Below are 21,808 nucleotides of genomic sequence, written 5' to 3'. Positions count from 1 at the left end.
CCTCTGGGAATCCAAGTGTGTGTGCCGACGACTGGAGAAAGCATGGAGAAACAGGAAAACCCTGGGAGCAGGCACCACCTACAAGGCTGCCACCACGGCACCCCACCAACTCATCAAATCAACTAAGAGGAACTTCATCCTGAACAGAATCCTCTCCAACTTCCACAACTCCAAGGAACTCTTCGCCATAATACAAGAATTCACCAGACCCCACAGCGAAACAACTGGTGTTCCCCCTCCCAATACCTCTGCATCAAACTCGGCTCCTTCTTCCACCACAACATCAGGACGCTCTACGACAACTTCAACGACCAAGACCACGGCACAGACCCTCCACCAGCGATGCCACCCAGCCGACCCTCCTCATCTGGACCCTTGTCCCCACTGAAGACACTGCAAGGACTATGAAAAGCATCCTCTCTGGAGCACCTACTGACCCTTGCCCACCGCACATCTTCCACATGGCTGCCACTGCACCAGAACTATGATGGACAATCAACTGCGCCCTTGAAACAGCCATGTCCCCCGACGACTGGAAATGTGCCAAAGTCAAACCCCTCCTCAAGAATCCCTCGGCAGACCCAAATGACCTCAAGAACTACAGGCCCATCTCTCTTCTCCCCTTCGCCGCCAAAGTCATCGAGAAAATAGTCAACACCAAGCAACATTCTCGACTCTTCTCAATCCGGATTCCACAGCCAGGGCCGGACTGGGAAATGAAACCAGCCCTGGCAAATTTTGTCAGACCAGCCCCCGCCCGGCGCGCTTAGCGAGCGAGCGTAGCGAGCGAGCTCGACCACTAATAGGGGGGTTTGGGGGGGTTCTCCCCCCACGAAAATTTTAGAAAAAGACAGATCAAAATGGTGTATTTTACAGCACATTTTTCATTACATATTCATTTGTATCAACTTTCAAATCACAGTAAATAGTAGATGATGACCTTAAAGAGCACCAGGTTACCCACCCAGTCATATGTACCCATAGACATTCTTTCAGAAAGCACCAAAAATAGAGACAAGTAATGAATCAGAGAGAACAAAGTAAAAGTGAGACCAACCCCCACTACTAGGGGGAGTTTGGGGGCTTGTCCCCCAAGAAAATTTTGGAGACAGAAAGGCCAAAACAAAGCATTTTTCAACACATTTTTCATTGAATGTTTACTACAGGAGAGAGTTTACGGGTGTATAATCTTTAACGTTCTTTTAAACTATCCTGAGTGTTATGTGAAGCAGATTAGCAGAAACGCATGTCCATTTAGTTCGAGGAGTTAATAATTGGCATAGCACTCCATCACTAGCAGCAATGAAAGTCCCTGATGTGCGCTGCATGCACCAAAGAAAGTACAAACTGCTCCCAGATAAATGGGAGGCCTCAGTCAGACCACAAATGATTTACCATGGATCGGGGATATGTCCGCAAGGATTTCAGATGCCTGCATTGGATGGTACCGGACTTCACGACTGATTTAATTTTCTATGGATTGATGTGTACACTAGCATCCATTCTGGGTCACCCAGATGCCATGCTAGTGTACACATCACCGCTGCTGCTCCGGTTCTCATATGATAGCCTAGAACCAGGCCAGCTAATAGTCAAGTATCCTTATAAAGAGTTGACAAGGGACTCCTTAATATTGTAAACTGGTACTACAGTCAATTCATAAAGGGTATATCATAACCTGTTCAAACTAGAATACACTGCTTGCACTTTTATCATAAACAGCTCAACATATGACTGGATTTGCCCCGCCATACTGGCAAAATGACCAGTAAAGAGATTAGATAATTTCAGACACAGCATTACTTGTTAAAGCGGTGTCGGTCTGAATTATAGGCAAGACAAAAGATTTCGTAGGGTAATCTAATATTTGACCGAGCCTGTCCTGGACCTTTTAATCTCTCAGAGGTCTTAAATGCTTTGAAATTCCGAAAAGACCATACTTTGTAGTCACCAAAATTGTGCAAAAACTTTGTTTTCAATCTGCTGGTTGGGATCAGCGAATTATGGGGCAAACCTAGGAGGCATAGGACAGATGAGTGAGACAGACGTATGTCGAGTTAGCGTGTTCACTTAATGTGCAGGTTTCAATCTACTTTCCACAGGTTTCAGTCTATACTGTGTAGTAACATACTAAGGAGCTGGCTCTTGGGTCAGTCGCAGGTGGACATCACTTGCAGCTCCAAGTTTATGTATCCTCACATACCCATTTGAGGAGGGTGAAGATAGAAGAGGGTGTAGAGGAGATGGGATTTAGAGAGTGTATGGCAGCATGTTAGGAAATGTTCGTGCATTGAAAGGAGACTTTACATACCAGGGTTTCTGGTATGGCTCTATATTTGTACATACCGAGATGATGTGTATTTTGGCCTGACAGTGGTGCTGGACATACCTGGGCAATATGTTTAGCATTAGATCATGTCAGCATGCACTACTATTTTGATTTTTTGTATGAAAGAAATCTCCACAAATAATGGCTGCTTTCATAAAATTGTATCTTAAAGCCGAACGATTATTGACCGTAAACAGTCAAACAAATGTAACCTAAGGATGGCTCCACAGTGACTTTTTTAACCAGGGCACAATTTGAACTTTAGTGATGCTAAAGGAAACTTTTAAAATCTGATTTTAATTTCAGTAGAATTAAGATCTTTTAACATTTTTATCTGTGTAATATTCCATGTTTTTTAATAACTGAAATAAATGTATCTATCTATCTAAAAAAAATACTTGGGCAAGAGGGAGCCAGGAAGGATTGTCCAATGGCTGAGAATGATCAATTCTGGTTCAACAATGCTTCACACACCAGAGGAATCTGGTTTCTGGGATGATTTCTATATCTGCACATTTTGTTTTATGTCATGACAGTGGTGATTTACAGTTTTAAAATGTTATAATAGTATGTCCTTGTCATACTATGGTAAAGTGGGTACTGTCACTTGGATGTATATGCAATCTGATGAGCAAGTGAGCCCTGAGATATACTAATGATTAAACCTTGCCTGTTGCACCACCCTGAACAGGAGCTCTAGTAGCTTAATCTGCCACTGACGCTGTGAGCTTTCTCACTTCACAATTAGCAGCACTTGCCGCTTTGAGGATCAGTGATCACCTTCATAAGCTGAGAGTATGAGAAGTACTCTGGCATGCAGGAATAATAACCCTAGCAGCCTAAAAGTATTTTGGATGGTGTGTTTAGTGGCAGAGGAATAGTGATGGACAGTATATTCTGACATACATTTTTGTTCTTGGAGCTTGTGATTTTTATTGCCCTTTTATTTGGAGGGGACATTGCCTGAGATAGGCACTGCATCGCCTGTAGCAACCACAACATGCTGATATCCATCCACTTTTTTTCTGCAACAAAATTTCATTATGGGCATATCCGCGTTCGCTTAGAAGGGATTTTGCTACTCGGTGGTCTGCTAAACCTAGAACTATTGGGATATTTTATTATTGCTCTTTTCAAAACAGTGTTAAAAACATTTTGCTTTTCAACAGCTTATTAGACAAGCATTGGCATAGCCAGCAGGTCTCGCCTTTGGGAACTTGTATGCATTTAGCCATGCAGCACATTATCCTGGGTGCTACAACACCTACTGATACTTCACGTGCCACTGGAGCCTGAGCTGCATGCCAATAAAGGCCTGGTTTGTATGGGATACAAGGGGTGAACAAGCTGTCAGGTACTACACTATGGAAGACATATAAACAATATGAAAACTTGGCAGTTATGCTCATGAAAACGGTGTAAATGTATGCTGAACTCACTCCCAAGGTATCTGAGGGGATATTAACCTCAAAAGAGTATATCAATTATATCTTCTACCAACCCAAGGGTCACATAATACATATTGGATTGCACACTCCCAAAGGTGGAAGCACTAACAGTGCTTGTGGAGAATGGGTCACTCACACTGTCCCCAAACATCCGTAACCAAGCAACACCAGCTCTCAGGGCATGAAGCATATCAAGGCATCCTGTGGCACCGTGATCTCCTGGGAAACTGAGGTGAAAAGCAGCTACAGCTTGGGAGCCATGTTTTGAGCAAAGATGGGCACGGATTACTGTGATGATAACAGTGCAATAGTCATAAAAGTGAAGCCCAAACGGATATCAGATACCGTAGTATCAGCCCCAGTCAAAAACAGATAAAAGTTAATGAACTCTCACCCTAGATGAATGTTTGAATGAGCTCTCTCTCTCTCTGTAGAATTTAATTATCTAGATATGCAGTATTGCACTGATCTGGCTTTTTATTTTTAAGTATTTCAAAATATTGCTAATAATACTCCGCCGTATCTCAACCTCAGAATTTGTTATGCAGACAGCAGTGAACGAAGGAAGCCTGCTTTTAATTTGCATTTATTCAAGCAAGCTTTGCTGCAGCCAAAAAGTTGTCAATCTAAATTGGCGTTTTTGTAATTACTTGTTGCGTTGTTATTTTCATGGAGCATGTGTTTGCTGTTGGATGGAACTGAATCTTTTGAAACAATTGTTATTTCTGCTTTACCGAAAAGGAAAGAAATGCAACTTACAGCTTTAACTTCTGAGCTGTGCACATTGAATGTGATACATCTGTGCTACTCACGGCATTCAGCAGTAATCTTTTGCGCACAGAATGCACCAGAAATGCTATTACAAATGGCTGCTTTGCTTGGGTGACAACAGGTAAAATACAATTTAAGTCATCAGGTAGCAGATACAATTTTGCAAGAAGGGCACAGAGGATATTTATTCTTCTAATTTGATAATCGGATGTCCGAGTGCCAATATATGCTATTTAGACCTGTCAAGTGTACCGTACCACCTTCAGCATGTCCTCGCTGTGCACTTTTTAGGTTGTGGCTTTTGCTAGCGAAGGGAGACAAACCATGTGTGCGCACAGACAGGCCATGTGCACGCGCATGGTGTCTCCTCTCTGCAAGCAGATAGGAAAAGTGTTCATGAAGCAGACGAGCCGCGGCGCACAGGCATTCCAAGGGAACCTGTTCCGAGCACTTCCCTTTTCTCTTATCTGATGGGCCATTACTCACGTCTTCTGTTTCCTGCCCTCGCAACTCTACCCCCCACCCCACTCTCTCTGCAGTTCCTCCCCTCCAGTGCTGTGTGGGGCGCAACGGCAACCGCTTGTTCAAGCAAAGTAGCAGAAAGCGGTTTTTAAACATTGAAAAGTGCACACCAGACTTAAGCATTACAGAAAAACTCCAATGTCGACTGTTAATGGACAGACAACTCCACCAGCACGAATGCATAGTTTCTTGGTAAAAAACACCTGGATAACCAGTGGGAACAGCCTGCAACATAGGGTCTTTTAAAAGTCACGCCCATTTTAATTTAACATGGTCATGAAATCAGGAGCTGTGGCAATTCTTGTTTTTCTCTGTCATTCCTCCTTCATTCTCAACCCCCTGCCTCACAGAGGCACTCTGTTTGTGCTGCAGCGCTTGGAGGTAGCTTCTCAGCACCGAGCACTATACAAAATACAAATACATCATTTGATGGAATGGAATCTTAATGTCAAAACAAAATTCTGCACATGTGGATGCGTAAGAAAGCAGAAGACCAAAGTGACACATTTCTCATGAGCGGTAAACACATGTAACCTACACTAGTGCCTTGAAAAACACAGTATTCTGGGAAGCACTATAGAACACTCCCAGAAATAAAAACTCTCTTTACAGTAGGAGTGCGCAGGCAGGAGGGTACACCCAAGGGCAGAGAGCCTCAGACACAGCGTTTACGAGCCCTGGCAACAAAAAAAAACAATTTGAAGTCATGTTTCACCAAATACACTCACACCCTTTGCAGCATGGAGGAAGCTTCCAGGTGCGGTTCACACTAGAGAGAGGCGCTCCCTGCATTCCTCCGCGGCGGCGGCACTAGGCGCTATGTGTCAGCGGCCATCGGAGTCTTTGTTAGCTGCCACTGACCACCCATCTCACCACAGACCGACAGGGTCCTACAGCCTCGCTCTCAGAGGCCCTTGACAGTTCTGGTGGTAAGAGCGAGGCCCCTCTTCTGATGCCCGTGTCACCAGGGCGAACCGGGAACAGACGGGCCCACGTGGAAACATAAAAACATATCTCACAAAAACCTAAACTCCGAAATAACGGTTGCCAAACTCTTGCCCTTACATTAAAAAAAACATAAACGTCGACCGTTATCTAATTCCTAAACCCACGTCACTACATTAGGAGGGGGTTTGTTTCTTCATCTGACACCACTGCTCACTGAGCCCTTCCAGAACGGAGGGAGGGGAGGCTTACGCGTGGGGAATTCGAGCAGCTTTGGGCAGCGCTAGAGACAACTATCAGAGATAGGCCTCCATTTTACCCTCCACGCTAAGTTTCTTTTTCATTTTTTTCTTCACTCCTTTTCATTTGTTCGTTCCTTCCATTTTATTGTACATTATTCAACTCTCCCTCATTCCTTCGTCTTCCTTCCTTTCATGTCTTTTCTCCTCATTCCTTCCTGTCCTTACCTGTATTTCTTTTATCTTCTCTTCCTCCCTTTTTTTTACTTCCTTCGTATTTTAATTAACTTTTCCTCCTTTCTCCACCTTACTTTATACCTGCCCACTTTCTACCTTCCTTCATCTTTCTTTTCTTTCTTTCTCACTTCTGTCGTTCTTCACTCTTTTCATTTGTACGTTTATACCATTTTGCCATACTTTCAGCTCTTCCTCCTTCATTTCTGTCAACATTTCATCATTCTCTTCCTACTTCTTCGCTTCCTTAGTTGCTCTTTTGCTTCGGGTCTATTTTCCTTAACCATTCCATCTCCATCTTTCTACTCCTTCCATCTGCTTCCATTCCTTTCAGCCGTACTTCCTTCTTCCCCTTATTTTTTCTTTTATATATATCTTGTTCCTTCATTCACTTCCTTCGTTTCTACTGTCCTATCTTCTAATTTGAGTTTATTGCCCCATCGGCCATTGCCATTCTTCACACTTATTTCATCTCCCCCCCTCTATACCATCCTCGCTTTCATTCTTCCTACTCCACTAACCCTCCTTTTGTTCCTTTTCTTATTCCTTCCTTCACTCCCCCTCCCTCCCTTGCTCATCTGCACTCCCCTTCCTATGCACTTTCCTTTCCTTCCTTTCATGGTTAGTGTACTGCTTTTCTCCCTTCCCACTCCCTTTCTTCCTTTTTCCCATGCTTCCTTTTTTCCCCTCCTTTCATTCTACACTCTTTCCTTTCTTCCCTTTGCGCACCTCCCTCTCCTTTCTTCCCTTTTTAACTCCTTTGCTTTTGTTTGTCTTTCCTTCTGTCCTTTCTACCTCCGTCCCTCCTTCCGTTCTTCACTCTTTCCTTCCGTCACTTAGTTCATGCCTGCCCCCCATCCCTTCACGCAGTCCTTTACCTCTTCCCTTGAAAGCCAGGGAGGCGGCAGCTGCCCTCTCATCCAACGTACATTCTAATTTCGTACCTGCAGCGCTGCGAAGGCCCATTTTCCTGACCAAAAAAATACATCATTGCCTCGAAAGCAGTGAAAAGAGGCAATCTGCGGGCGCTGTTGTTAGATTAATCATTGTGTTCCAGCCTGTGCCACGCACCCTGCCCTGCTTGTTAATTTAAGCTACCAGTGCGTTTCATGCCGGAAATGCTGTTTATTTTGGGGCCTGGCCTTTTGCTTTTAATTCCGGCCCGGCCGGACCCTCAGTGCTGTAATCAGGGATTGCATATTTTCATGCAAAGGACTGGACTCACCTGCGGGCGGCAGACAGGGGGTCTAGATGTAATAAATTATGGAGTGCCTCTCCTCAGCGTCGACTCGTATAATGTCTGGCCTCTCAGATTACGAGATGCCTGCCTCCTCCTAAATCCCCTCTGCAAGTCACACGCACTTTTTGAAAAGATGATCATGCGCATTGGGGCTGCGCAATGCGCATGATCATCATCACCAGACCCACCCCAGCTAAGGGTGAACTGTGAAACCACGGCGCGCAGATTCGGCAGGGGCAGGAAGACACCTGAGCGTTGCGAGCAGCATGCAGTTTATGTGCAGCTGCAGGTGGATTTCTTTTAATAAAAGAAAATTGTGTAAGGTGCGTGCAGCGCCAGCAGCATAGTTGCACTTGAATGCTGCTGGCGCTGCCTTGAGCGGAGCGAAGAGAGACACGGCAGAGCACTAGTCTGACTGTATTTCAACACAGTCAGACTAGTACGGTCAGGGTCCAAATCGGCCCCCAGCACAAAAACCGGCCCCCTGTCCCAAAACTGGCCCCCACCCCCTCCAGCCGACCGGGGGATTGCCCGGTGCCCGACATTATCAGTCCGGGCCTGTCCACAGCAACTACAGCACCGAGACCGCCCTCATTGCCGCCACTGACGAAATCCACACCCTCCTCGATCAAAGCCACATGGCAGCCCTCATACTAGACCTCTCAGCAGCATTCGGCACCATCTCCCACTGCACACTAGCCACCAGACTCCACAAGGCCGGTGTATCCAGGGAACTGTCTTAGACTGGATTTGTTCTTAACACAAAGAATAAGACTCCCACCCTTCCTCTCCAAACCCAGATATCAGATGCAGAGTACCCCAAGGATCCTCTCTCAGCTCCACGGTCTTCAATGCCTGCATGGCCCCCCTCGCAACCATTGTCAGGAAACTCGGACTCAACATAGTATCATATGCCAACACCCAGCTACTCCTCACCCTCACCAAGTAACACGACATCACCAGGCACAGTTTCCAAGAAGGAATGAAGGTTGCTGCATCCTGGAGGAGTAGCAGCTGCCTGATGCTCAACTGGAGAAAACGGAAGTCCTCATCCTTGGGTACACCCCCTCCACATGGAACAACACCTGGTGCCCCCCCCCCCCCCCCGGAAACCCAGTGGCCCCTATGGACCATGCCTGCAACCTCTGCATCATACTCGACTCCTCACTCACCATTAGCCGCCAGATCAATGCATGTCCTCCACATGCTTCAACACCATCCGCATACTCCGCAAGACCTTCAAATCTATCCCCTCCTCCCCCCGACTCCAGGAAGACCGTTACCCATGCACTCATCACCAGCAGACTGGACTACGGAAATGCGCTCTTTGCTGGAGTCAACTAAACTCTCCTTCACAAACTCCAGACCGTCCAGAACGCCAAAGCCAGGTTCGTCCTCTGCATCCCACGACATGCCAACATCATCCAGCACCTCCGCAACCTCCACTGGCTCCCCGTCGAAAAAAGAATAACCTACAAACTGCTCACGCACGCCTACAAAGCCCTCCATAACACCTGACCCCAATACCTCAACAAAAGAATTTCCTTTCACGCCCCCAAGAGAAACAGACGCTCCGCCGACCTAGCCCTGGCCACAGTTCCTCCCCCTCCCCCTCTCATCCACAAGACCAGAACAGGTGGCAGATCTTTCTCCTACATCACAGCCAAGATCTGGAACGAATTCCCCCTCAGCATCAGATGAAGACCAACACTGTACCTATTCAGAAAGGACTTAAAGACCTGGCTCTTCTCATTTAATTATACAGCTTTCTGTCTCGCTTTCCTTTTTTATTTTTAACTATGTCTGTAATCTGTAAAAGCGTTTAGAAACGGATAAAACACTATGCCATCTGCCATTTAGGTCTGACTATTGAGGCAGCTTTTGCTGTTTTGTCTATTGTGGTTTTTTTTTAAATATCATATGGGGCTATCAATCAGCCCTCTTCACCTATTTGTAAGTTAAATTGTCATTCACATGTTGCTTAAGCCCACCACCGCATGGGTCAAAAGGCCAGCCCACTTCAGCCATTGGCTCCACTCGCTGTGAGTGACTGCATTTTCCTTTGCACAATGTACACATTCACCCTCAAATTAGTCTCATTCCGTGGATATGCCATATTGCAACGATTCTTAGTTGTATTCCTTTTGAGTAGAAACTGTGCCATTGATGCTGGTTAACCAAACGTTTTGCAAAGCAGCAAACATATTTGATTGTGTCACACAAACAGAATATTATTCAACACTGATGTTAGCATAAGAAAGTGCCATGAGGCATATTCTGAACACTAATTATCGACATTTTGAAAAATTCATAAGTCACAATTAAATTGACTTAAAATAAATAGAAGTTTTCTTTTTTTACTTTGCGTTCTAAGTTGGTGCTGCTTGAACAGGGGAAGGACATTTTTACAAGCCACAGAGCAGTGTTTTTACTTCCTTGCTCGAAATTACACAATGAATATGCGTATGGAGAACTCAGTTGCGAAAGTCTTTGGAGCTGAATACATGTTCATCCATGCCATATGTAGCAACTCTCTGCTTCATTTACTTTAACAGAAGTTATGTCATAAATTCCGTTTATTCAAACGAAAATAATCTAAAGGTACTTTTTGTAAAGTTAACTGATCTACATTTTACAAAACTGCTAATATTTTGACTAAATTGACATAAATATAAGAACAGAATTTTTAAAAATAAAGTGTCACAGTCGAAGTGCACAAAACAAAGTGCTTTTCAAGATGGTTCTCGATCTGCAAGCAACGTTGTCCTTTGTTTATAATATGATATGTCCGAAGGACAGGTGATGTTGAGTTGTCCTTTCTTTAGATCTGTTGCCGGACATTGTTGTTTCTGTGATGGAGGCATCTCTTGTGCTCTCCCGATATTCGCCTATAGCCGCACTCCTCATTGTCTTCAATTCCCCAATATGCGGGAACAGGCCGTGTTCGGTGGCATAGCTTGGTTAGTGTCTACCTCGTTTCCTACCCGCAGGAGCAGTGTAGCTATAAAAAACTCTGCCTTACAGCATTTTCTTTTAAAATGTTAGGGAGACTTCGGTGAATGGTTTCACCATTCAGTAAATTATGACAGTTAAACTACACTAAACTGGGCGTTTGTGTTGTATTTTTGTTATAATCTTAATATCAATACTTCGAATACTTATTTTAGTACCGCGCTTAAGTCTTCTTACTGCAACAGTTTTCCTGCCCAGCTTATTTATATGAACTTTATTAGGTTTAAAGGCTGTAGATATTTAAACACTGCACTGTTTTGAGTCCCGTGACTCATTTAATGAACTGGAAACAATAATCAAGAAAGGCAGAAATACGATGTTGGGGAAAGGATGTGATGAGATTTGGATGGTAAAACTAACTTCACCGATAATTTTCTAACGTAAGTGATGCATTGTATATTTGCTGCTACTTCCCTCTTCACTTCCTAAACGCTTAATCAAAAAGATTGTTCTGTCAGGAGGCAAATTTATCTTGCTAATGCTGACTATATATGACTCTGCAAAAAATCTTACACAAAATGTTTTCTGCCATTTTGAAGCGAAAGAGTTCAGCAAGAAACATATTGAACTTGACAACTATAATCTAAAGAAACTGTAAAAGATCACCAAACAGCTTTTCAATAGGAATACTCGCAGTATTGATTTCATCAGCAATTTAAGCAAACCGGTTGTATTCACAAACGTGACTCAAAAGGCTTTGTGGTATGCAGAATCGCTGGCTTTGTGATGTTTTGAATACTAGCATAATGCTTCTGGAAGAGATTTTTTTTAAAGTACTTCTGCACAGTGTTTGTTCAGTGCTGGTGGAAAATTAGTTTTATGAAACAGACATCTGCCAGCATATGCCAGTGACATGCACATAAATGCCCTTGCCTGATCAGCAAGGAAGCACTTAAAGAATTGTCCTGATAACTAACCAGCATTACTGCTTTCAGGCCCACTGCACAGATTAGATCACTGTTACTTGTATAGAGCACTATATTCCATTGGTATACCATTTATTTATGTGTGGCCTAGGTAAAATTTTAGCTGTCTGGCTAGCTCAAAAAATACAAATGTCTAAATCTACTGGGAGATATACAGACATCTCTATCTATATATCTCAATTTCAATCTAAACATGTATATAAATACAGCTCTTGCCCTCCTCCCTCTCTCGATATATATTCCTAAACTCCAGTTCGTAAATTCACCGAACCGTACCAATAAAGCGCACTCATGAGCAATAAATGATCCAAAGGTTTAGTTTTGATTTATTCCGTCTTTTCTGCAGGAAAAGTTTACAAACGCGTTTCGGCGTTGTCGCCTTCGTCAGTGTCAACTCGACAATTTAAATTTCAGTGTTTAAATAAAGTTGTGCTGTACATTGAATTCCTAGATATAGAAAGTGACTCCGTGATTAAAAATAAAACATAAACAAATTCATTCACGTGGCGGCCATCTTGGAACGCTCCAATTACGATAAACGTATGTGTTTTAAACTCATATACATACTTACAACCTGAATTATAGTATAATGCACTTTGCAGTTTTAATCAAAAACAAATTTAGCATACATTTCATGCAACAATTGCCGTTCCTTAGCTTTTCAATTTGCATATTGCGCAACGGTTGGTGGACTAGTGTTCTGTTATATATATATATATGTATATATATATACATACTATATTTTTCCCTATATAAATCTATATCTACATCTATCTCTATATATATAAATATATATTTATATAAATATATATATTCATATACACAACACCATTACATGGGGCTTTTTTTCATTTTTTAGTTTTAAAGTTTGAATTACTGTTGCACATGTTAGTTAAAAAAAAGAAAAAACAAGAAATAAAATGCTGACTTGCAAAGGCCAGGCTTATTGTGTTTGCCAAATCTTGTTGTGTGTTAGGGTTGAAAATTAATTTAGTCCTATTAGTGGTGTCACTGAAACACAGCAATGTGAGCATCTACTTGAGCAGCTGTTAGTAGGAGCTAACGTCCATGGTAACTTAAATATACAAGTATAGTCAACTCAACTAAATGATTGTACATTTATGTTCTAGTCTCAACCATAATGCTCTCCCTTTACAGGCAGTGAAGGCTATGAAGGAGCAAAGGGCTGCATAAAGTCACAGGGTAGACTAATCTATAGACATAACAGTTATAGGTAGGGTTCCCCGGCCACAGACCTTTTTGCTTATGTTTAGTATGGAAAAAATGAAGAAACTAAAGGAGGACCCGACGTCTGCGTTTTTTACAGATGTTACGATTGCTGGGACACTATTAGTCTGTAGAAAAGAGCATTGTTGCAGGCACAATTACTTAGAAAAAGACGCATGACACCCAGCAGCCATAGCCAAGAATCTAAATCCAGACAATTGCTGCTTGATAATTGTATGGGTAGTTGCAGTGTTACTGATCTGAGACATGCATATTTACTTTATAGCTGTGTGTGTGATGTAAAATGGTTACCAAATGCAAAAACAACAAGGCGATGGTTGAAATCCTTAACTATTTTCAGCCACTGCCTATCGCTCAGGCCCGTATCCCAATCATTGTTTTTTCTCTACCATGCCACCTCAGTCTTGACCCTGCTCCATTGGAACAGCTCAGGCCGAACTGCCAGGTCAGGTCCGCCCTTAACCAGACCACAAGCGACCCAGAATCGGTTTTGCCCTTATTAGGGCTCCTCAGCAAGGCAGAGCTTGGATCCAGTGGCACAGTGCGCCCGGGACTCATGTCTGGGTGTACCCAGTGCACTTAGGGCATCAAAATACAAAGTGATGGATGGAATGCTTGAATTAATCGCAGACACTGCGATCGCTCGGGCCGCATTTCAATCAAGACTTGTATTGCCCACCATCCAACTTCAGTTTCAACCCAGCCATATGCAACCCTGCTCCAATAGGAATAGTCTAACCCGAGCTGCCAAGCCAGGTCCTCTCTGAACTGGAAAGCAACCCAGGACCGTATTAGCCCTTATTAACGCTCAGAAAAAAATAATGGGGAGAGGATGTTCACTTTCAGTTTTGGACTAAAGCTTTGTAAAAAAAATTAGAATAGTAATAATGGCTAAAACAACTGTTTAAATATACTCTATTGCTCTCCTTCAAGAAGGCCCACTAATACTGCTAGTAATCAAATTCAAATTCAAATTCAAAATGACTTTATTTCGGATATATTGCAATCCATAAAAGTACACACAATAGACAAAACATATTAAAACATCACAATAATCACAAAGTCAATCTTAAATTAACCCCTTCAGCGCGGGTGACAAAGCCAGCTCGTCATGGGCGTTACCTGCGCTGCGCGCATGACGAGCTGGCTTTGTCACAAACAAGCCATTTTTGAAATTTCAGCGCACGGCGGGAATTCGCGGTAGCGCTGAAGCGGTTAATACAACTCAAATATATCATAAAAACAAGTGCATTGACAGAATCAGAATAAAAAGTGCAAGTAATGTCCAAATACAGAATATACGAAATAAAGTGCGATAGTGCCATAAACTGCAGTTAATGCACATTTACTCATCCAAACAATTTCTTAGTCTCATGGTCAGTTTTAAAAATTCTAACACCTGAAGAACACTATCAGGATGCAACAACTGTAAATACATAAGGGCGGGTCTAATTTGGTTAAAATTTAATTTCTTTAAAAGGGTAACCAAATACCGCTTTCGGGGATATTCATAAAATGTACATAAAAATATAAAATGCAGCATATCCTGTGGAGACTTCCCGTCGCAGCCACAGGGTGCTGCTGGTTTCTTAAAAATGTCCGTCTTGGGTCTAATTAAAAGCTGATGAAAGATGTTAAACCTGAAACGGGTCAGCAAATAATCAAATTTCTAGACTGTAATTGTTGTGGATAAGAAGTGAAATCTTTAAAGGGGCTATCCAGGAAATATGATAGGTTTTACAATCCAAAATGACATCATCAAACATTTTCTCGGCAATTATTGATGAGGCAAGGTAGAATAAGAGAATTCGATTTTCTCTTTTCCCTCGATTGCTCGAAGTTCTAGATCACCAGTCCATAATACTACACGAGTAAAAGAGGACATGCTAAAATTATATGCTTTGAAAGTAATTCATGAGAATAACTCGTACATTTTTGTAGTCCTTTCACAATCTGCTGATTCAATTTCCTTTAAAGCGAGTAGTGCAAGAGTATTTGCCCCATGTTTGCTCCACTGCAAAGTTTATATAATGTGGCCCACGATGACATAGCTATCAAACGGCCCTTTTATTAAGTGTCTGTTTTATCCAGTTCTGCCTTGATAGCAAACGGCGTATTGCTTTGCAGGGTTGGGGGTTGAATTCAAACACAGAGATAAAATCCATACAACCACTCCCATAAGTCTAAGTATTGTTGAATAAATATCAACAGGTTGTAGGCGCCCAAAGAACCCGGAGTCGCTTGGCATCTACAATGAGAATCTGAAACTAATACTGAATCGGCCACATGCATCAACCTATTTAGGAAGTGCAAACGGTGCGAATCGGTAAATTCGGCCGTTTGCACTTCCTAAATACGTTTTTGGGATGCATGAAACAATTTTTCAAAATTCGCTTTTTTTTGCATTTCCTAAAAATGCGAATGCATTTAAGGAATCGCATTTGTGCGATTCCTTAAATGCAATGCATCAATTTTTTAAAAAATGCGAATTTTGAAATAGGAAGTGCAAATTAACACGAGGTTGACCCTCGTGTTAATTTGCGAAAATGTTTAAAAAAGCACAAAAATGCATTTTGGAAAGTGTCATGTTACAGACACACATGTCCTTAGGACATGTGTGTGTGAAACATGCACTTTAAAATACATTTCAGGGGTGCAGGGGGGGGTCCTTTGGGCCCCCATCTGCACCCTTGCAATGCATCAACAAATTGCGAATTCCCCCAAAAAAAAAGAAATGCAAAACGGCATTGATTCCTATGGGCCTTTAGGCCCATAGGAATCAATGTAATGCCATTCCTTAATTGCGATTCGCAATTAAGGAATCGCAAATTCCGAAAATTAAGAAATCCTAATAAAAATTAGGATTTCTTGATGCATAGGATTTTGCAATTCCTAAATTGCGATTCCTTAATTTTCGCAATTTAGGAAATGCAAAATCCTACAATGATGCATGTGGGGGACTGAGAGGTGCAAAGATGCAGAATCAAATGCAACAAGCAGGTAGGGATGGGCAGAACTCGCTGCATTTGAATCTGCGGAATTCCACGGATTTGTATTAAAACTCTGTGAGATTCCGCGTAGGTCCACCAGTGGGCAGAAATAGGCATGTCACGCTGCTCACACTATAATGTAACACCAGTATTGTGTTCTGTGCTGAAAAATTAGTGCGAGCGGCACCACGATGTGCGCCGGAAGGCGCAGCTACTCGAATTGATTTTGCTGCAGCTCGAGTAGATTTTCTACTTAACGCATAGCGAGAGAGAAACACCTTTATAGTTCCAAGAAATGAGGTATAGACCCTCACAAAACAATGAGAATGACGTACAATTTCACAACACTACAGTGTCTGTGGACCCTGCCTTTTCAGCAGGTTGCACAGATGGGGAAAGCTCTATATTGGCACTGTAATTGCTGCAAGTGCTACAGAACACAAGATGTGACCAGTCTCGAAACACAAGAAAGGAACACACTCACAAGGCACACACATCTAGAACACAGGAATGAATCTTAGAGAACGCATAATTTCAACGTAAGGAGGACTGGTCACTCACCTTTATAGCAATGAGAAGGAGCTGTCTGACACCCAAAAACTCACCCAGAAGTCAGTGCAATGTCTCGAACAGAAATCCGGAACTCAGAGGAGCATATTCCGTTGGTAAATGAAGCAAAGCAGCACACTCCTTCACAGCTCATGAGGAGTACACTTGCTCCAAATAAAGTGAGTAATATGTTGTACTTTTGCAACACACACCACTGGAATATTGTGAGGAGAACACAACTTTACAACTTTACTCAAACAATCATAATGAATTGTATACGTCCTTAAGCCTATGTAATTTTTTCCAACTCCAGAACGTCACCGTGCTGGCATCAATATAACCCTCGGTCACAACACAAACCAAACTTTTTGGCCCCTGGGATAATGTTTGCAAGTACCCATGACATAAACCATAAGGCAGAAGTCTGCCGTGTGGTTTGTAAATGTCACCAGAACCTCAAAGTTTGTCATTCTGCAGCATTTACTGCATAAATATGGATTTAGTGTATTCTCCACATACTGTATGTAGTTTGCAAATTCTAGTGTTTTCTAGTTGAATGGATAACATAACACAGACAGAAAATGTGCTGCATAATTTACATTTTTGCCGCCAGTATAAAACCTTGCAGTATAATTTAGTGAAACTCTAAAGTAGTTTGGAGACAATCATTATGATGATAAAATGTATATTTCACAGGGAACTATGAAATATTGTTCATACTATACACTGTGAAATATGGGTTTTTTACCACTATTGTGTATAAAAAAAATTATATATTTATATATACACGCACGCTAAGAGATGGTGAGCGTGAAATGCTTTTCTGTGGCCATTGTTAATTGTGGGCAGTTGGTTGTGGCAGTGACTCACGTCTGCTTGCATGGCGTTTGCCATTTTCCTACAAACATAGAAGCTATAAGCAGATGTAACATAGCAGACCTAGAACGAAAATAATTGATTCCATGCAGAAAAACATGATTTTGTAGACTAAACCACAGAGTATGCACCCACCTATTTTAATTTGTAAAGTATTATGGAATATGTAAGGCAGTAACCTGTGGTAGTTGACCATCTTGGAATTTGAGCTTTTCACTGCAGTAACGAATGTATGCATGTACATTAACACACTGGTACTAAATAACATATTATGGGTCCCGCTTACTTGCAGTAGCATGGCTATGTGCCTTATGCTGTGGCCGTAGTTTCATTTTTACACGCTTCAAAAATGAGGGACTTTTAATGTCCTTCTACTTGCTCTTAATAAAGCCTTAAATTAGGTGTGATTCGACAAATTAGGTAAAAAACAAATAAGATAAGTATAATGGCCTAGTCAAAAAAAGTAAATCTGTAATGACATAAGTGAGTGCCTGCAAATTGCATCAGTTTACTTCATTTTTATAATTCAAAGAACTGACAGGCGCCATCTTGCCAGAGCTAACCCTACACAGTTGTAGGGTTAGTGTAAATGGACAGATGCAGACATGTTTTTTTTCCATATCCATTTTCTGACAGCTCAATATAAACTTCTGGGGGGTGGTGGAAAGAAGGGATGTAGTTCAGTGCCTATTTCCTCTTCTACTGAAGGACTTGCACCGAACTGAAAGTTTGTCTCTGAAGTGTGCACTTAGACTTAAAAATTATTTGCAAAAGCTACTGAATGCCCACCGAGTTACGGTGTTGTGTGGGTTCTCAACATTTTCAGTCGTTATTCCCGAGAACACCCATGTTATCAACTGTTACAAAAGTGAAAAAGTGTGTATATCTGGCAGGTTTCCCACTGATAAAAGTTCAGTTTGTGTTTGTACAGACCCTAAGTCTCCGAGTTGTGATTCATCTTTTTTGAGGGAATGTCTGCACATGCAATTTTCCCTTAGTACAAAATGTGAAGGGAATCAGGCCAATGTGGTCTTCAATTGGATTGGCATAAACCACTGGAGAAGGGGATTAAGGTCGCATTGTTTTTGTAATAAATGTTATCCCTCCCATTACGTTCCATCCCCTGCTCAATTTTGAACAAATGTGATAACATGTGCCATATTTTGTATGTTTTCTCCTACTGCAGAAATTTAAAATTATAGTTTATCTTTTCCAGTCCAATCTGTACCACAGTCTGGGAGTTTAAATGTCCTTTCTGTCCGGGTCCTCCACAACTGGAAATCCCATTTGTTCTTTGTTATACCGTTACCTTTTTCATCTTTTAAAAAACCTTAAATTTCAAAGGCCAAGACTTCAAAGGCTAATCCAGTGTCTAACTCTATGGTAAATATAAATGTCAAAGTGTTACCCATCCTTGTCATTTTACCTGCCTCACCTGACCCAGATGAGGAAGTTCTTAAAGTCTAGTATTGCTCGAGTGCCAAAGTCTGAAATCCTTGGTGCAAAGACTAGGGTTCTTGGGGGACAACACAATTGTCAGTAGAACTGGATTGATGTACACATCTGAACATGATGTCATGTGTATTTGCCCTCTGGCTTTATTTTAGAGGGGAAAATCGTCCAAAACGTGTGATAAAATGTTAATTGTGTGTTTTGTTTTTAAATGTTGTTCGAGCTGGACTTTGCTTTTGGAACACACTACAATGTTGAGAGTTGTAACTACTTGACGTGTCAAATAAATACAAAGATCAGTATAAGCAGATATCTTGGCTGACTTTTGGTTACACATTATGACCCAGATTTGAACCACACAGATTTTACTTGATCATACAGTCTCAGAATTTTATAACTAGCAAATGTTGGTCTTCGTGGCTCAGTTCCAAAGCCCTTGAACACTATGGACTTGCATTGACGATACAGTCTCTAAGTCATTGAACTGGACTGGTTATGCTTGGTCATATAATCCGAGAGCCCTCGAGGAGCAACTACTGAGCATTATGGCATAGCATTTTAGCCCTTGGATAACGGGAGTTGTATATGATGATCAGTTATCTTTTCTGTAACTGTGAATAAACATTTAAAAAACAATGTTTACTGCTTGAACCAAAGTTTAAGAGTACGTGGGTGTTTGTAACGTAATTAAAAAATGCCCTGAACAAGTTTTAGGTGTGAACCGCCAGCCTCTCGTTTTTCCAGAATACTGTTACTAAGAACTACAAATAAATGTCACACAGTTTCACAATGGGCCAGGGGGTATGAGAAACCAGGAAGGAAGGAGTACCGACTGGCTACCAGTTATCAGTCCCACCACAAATAAATGATTCCCAGAAACCACAAGTAAAGGTGACACCGTCCTTTCACTGTCAGCTAAGGGCGGAATTAAGGAACACTGGGAGTTGTACTGTTATGTAATGGCTGGTTTTTCATAGGTCAGGCTATTCAGGAGACTTTCTCTTTCAGGATTCACATGTGCAAAGTGTGTGAAAAGTCGAGCTAGATATTTTAATTAATCGGTAACAAAGAGAGTCGCTCTATTTGTGACGTCTCAATATCTGATTTTCACCTGATACCCGTAGCCCACTTATCTTAGGCTGATCCTCACTGCAGTCAGAAGAGAATTGTAGAGACTGCCGGGGCAGGCCACCGTAAGTAACTGGGTGGTTTAGGTGATTTTAAACAGTCGTCCTGGCTGCCCTTTTGTGGTAAGTGGGCCGACGAACATGCCCTGTTTAACCTTTAAATTCGGAGCTTTGAAGGTGCGCTTTATTTGTAGTCGTCTTTGATTGCAATGACTAAACTGTTTGTCGGGTGTAGACGGTGCCCTGTAAGAGTTGTCACATTTTTTATTAAATCTACTTCTAACATAAAACCTTCGATGCTTGTAATGTTAATAGTACTTTCAGGAGATCAGTGCGTCGAGCTTCCTAAAATATACGGTACGTCTGTTTATCCTGGACTTATACTTGTCAAAGTCTGCATGAAATGCATCCTTGGCTTTTGGTTCTGTGTATACCATGTACATTTCACAGGTTGTCCTCCAGCGATAGCACTACACAGGCAGTTGTATTGCCTCGTACAAACACAACCGCTGTTTCACAGCAAATCGTTCTTCTGTGAAGAAAAACCATTCAAAAACGTTTGCCTGATGGCCATAAGTAACTATTATCAGCCATAGTGCGTGAAAACTGAAGCGCCTCCTTCCTTGTTTTAGTAAACAGATGTATGTGTGTTATTTCCAAGTTGATGTAACGTGCTTTCCCTCTTCTATTAAGAAGGACGCCTGGGCGGGATTTCTCGATAAGATTGCTGCACTCAGCGCTGCCCCAGTAACGCTCCTTGCTTGTGTGGTCGTGTTTCAGGTGATTGTGCAGTCTGGCCGCCAGCCCACCGTGCTGCAGAAGCTCTGCCAGCTGCCCTTCCAGTACTTCAGCGACCCTCGCCTCGTCAAGGTGCTCTTCCCGTCCCTGGTGGCGGCCTGCTACAACAACCCGCAGAACAAGGTCATCCTGGAGCAGGAGATGAACTGCGTGCTGCTCGCCTCCTTCCTGCAGGTAGGACCAGAGCGTCTCTTCTCGCGCGCTTCCAATCCCATGAGCTCTCGCGGCAGACGTCTTTGCAGTGCCGCGCGCGGGTTCGCGTTGAAACGTCAATCTGCAGCGTAATGCATGGGGACGCTGCGTGCAGCAGCTGTAGGGAGCCGCTGCTTTTGCTAGTTTCATAGCCTGTATGCTGCGGGGGATCCAGTGTGTCAAGTGGTGCGAACATTTTAAATGTGTACGAACAATACTTCTGCTTTCAGAGGTTCTGTTGGATGTCGTACCTTAGGGTCTGATGCACAACAATAATTATTTGGGGTAAAGAAGATTGATTTTAATGGTCCCGTTAAATGGTAAACATTAAATGTGTTATTTTTGGCAATATGTGTTTGTTCTGTACTAGTAGTACTCGCAATGTTTATGGACAGTCCTCCAGTTCCTATAATAACTTATACGTTCCTTTATTCTTATGTTGTTATCTTTGAACATCACTAAACCACAGCTCACAATCTACCGTTAGAATTGCATTGCAACGCTTGACAGAGACCTTCTTTTTCAACATCATCACCCTTGCTGACAGTGGATGTACGGCCTTAAACAAATCCTATAGTTTACGTGTAGGAACCTGCGGTAAATGAAGCCCGCGTTGTGGTCACTCATTCATGAACTCAGCAACGGTCACTGCTTTAAGCAGTACAAGAACTGTTTTAATGGTACATCATCGCGTCATCTTTTAAAATCATAAAGTAATAAGAACAAGTGGTCAGAGGTGGCATTGCAGGTTTTAACTTTGATAGGCGCACAAAATGCATTCGGATATAAAATATTTTTTCCTGCAGCTCTTAAACCAGAGCAGAGAGAACATTTTTTTTCAAATTTTAAACTATACATTTTTCTAAGAGTGGTGCCGAGTAGGATCCACATCGATTTTATGAAAACGTTG

General features: G+C 42.2%; 1 protein-coding gene across 2 annotated transcripts in view; it reads left to right on the top strand.

Annotated features, from left to right (window-relative positions):
• Positions 1-21,808, top strand: part of SCAPER (S-phase cyclin A associated protein in the ER) — a 3,246,499-nt gene that overhangs the window by 3,073,304 nt on the left and 151,387 nt on the right. For both annotated transcript variants that reach the window (XM_078685236.1, XM_078685237.1), the window contains exon 30: positions 20,689-20,880. In XM_078685236.1, coding sequence (XP_078541362.1) covers positions 20,689-20,880 — 192 coding nt within the window. The remainder of the gene's footprint in view (positions 1-20,688; positions 20,881-21,808) is intronic.

Source organism: Lissotriton helveticus, chromosome 3_2, assembly GCF_964261635.1.
Source record: "Lissotriton helveticus chromosome 3_2, aLisHel1.1, whole genome shotgun sequence".
NCBI classification, from domain to species: domain Eukaryota; kingdom Metazoa; phylum Chordata; class Amphibia; order Caudata; family Salamandridae; genus Lissotriton; species Lissotriton helveticus.
Note: the sequence above shows the minus strand (reverse complement) of the source record. Positions and strands in the feature narration are given on the sequence as shown.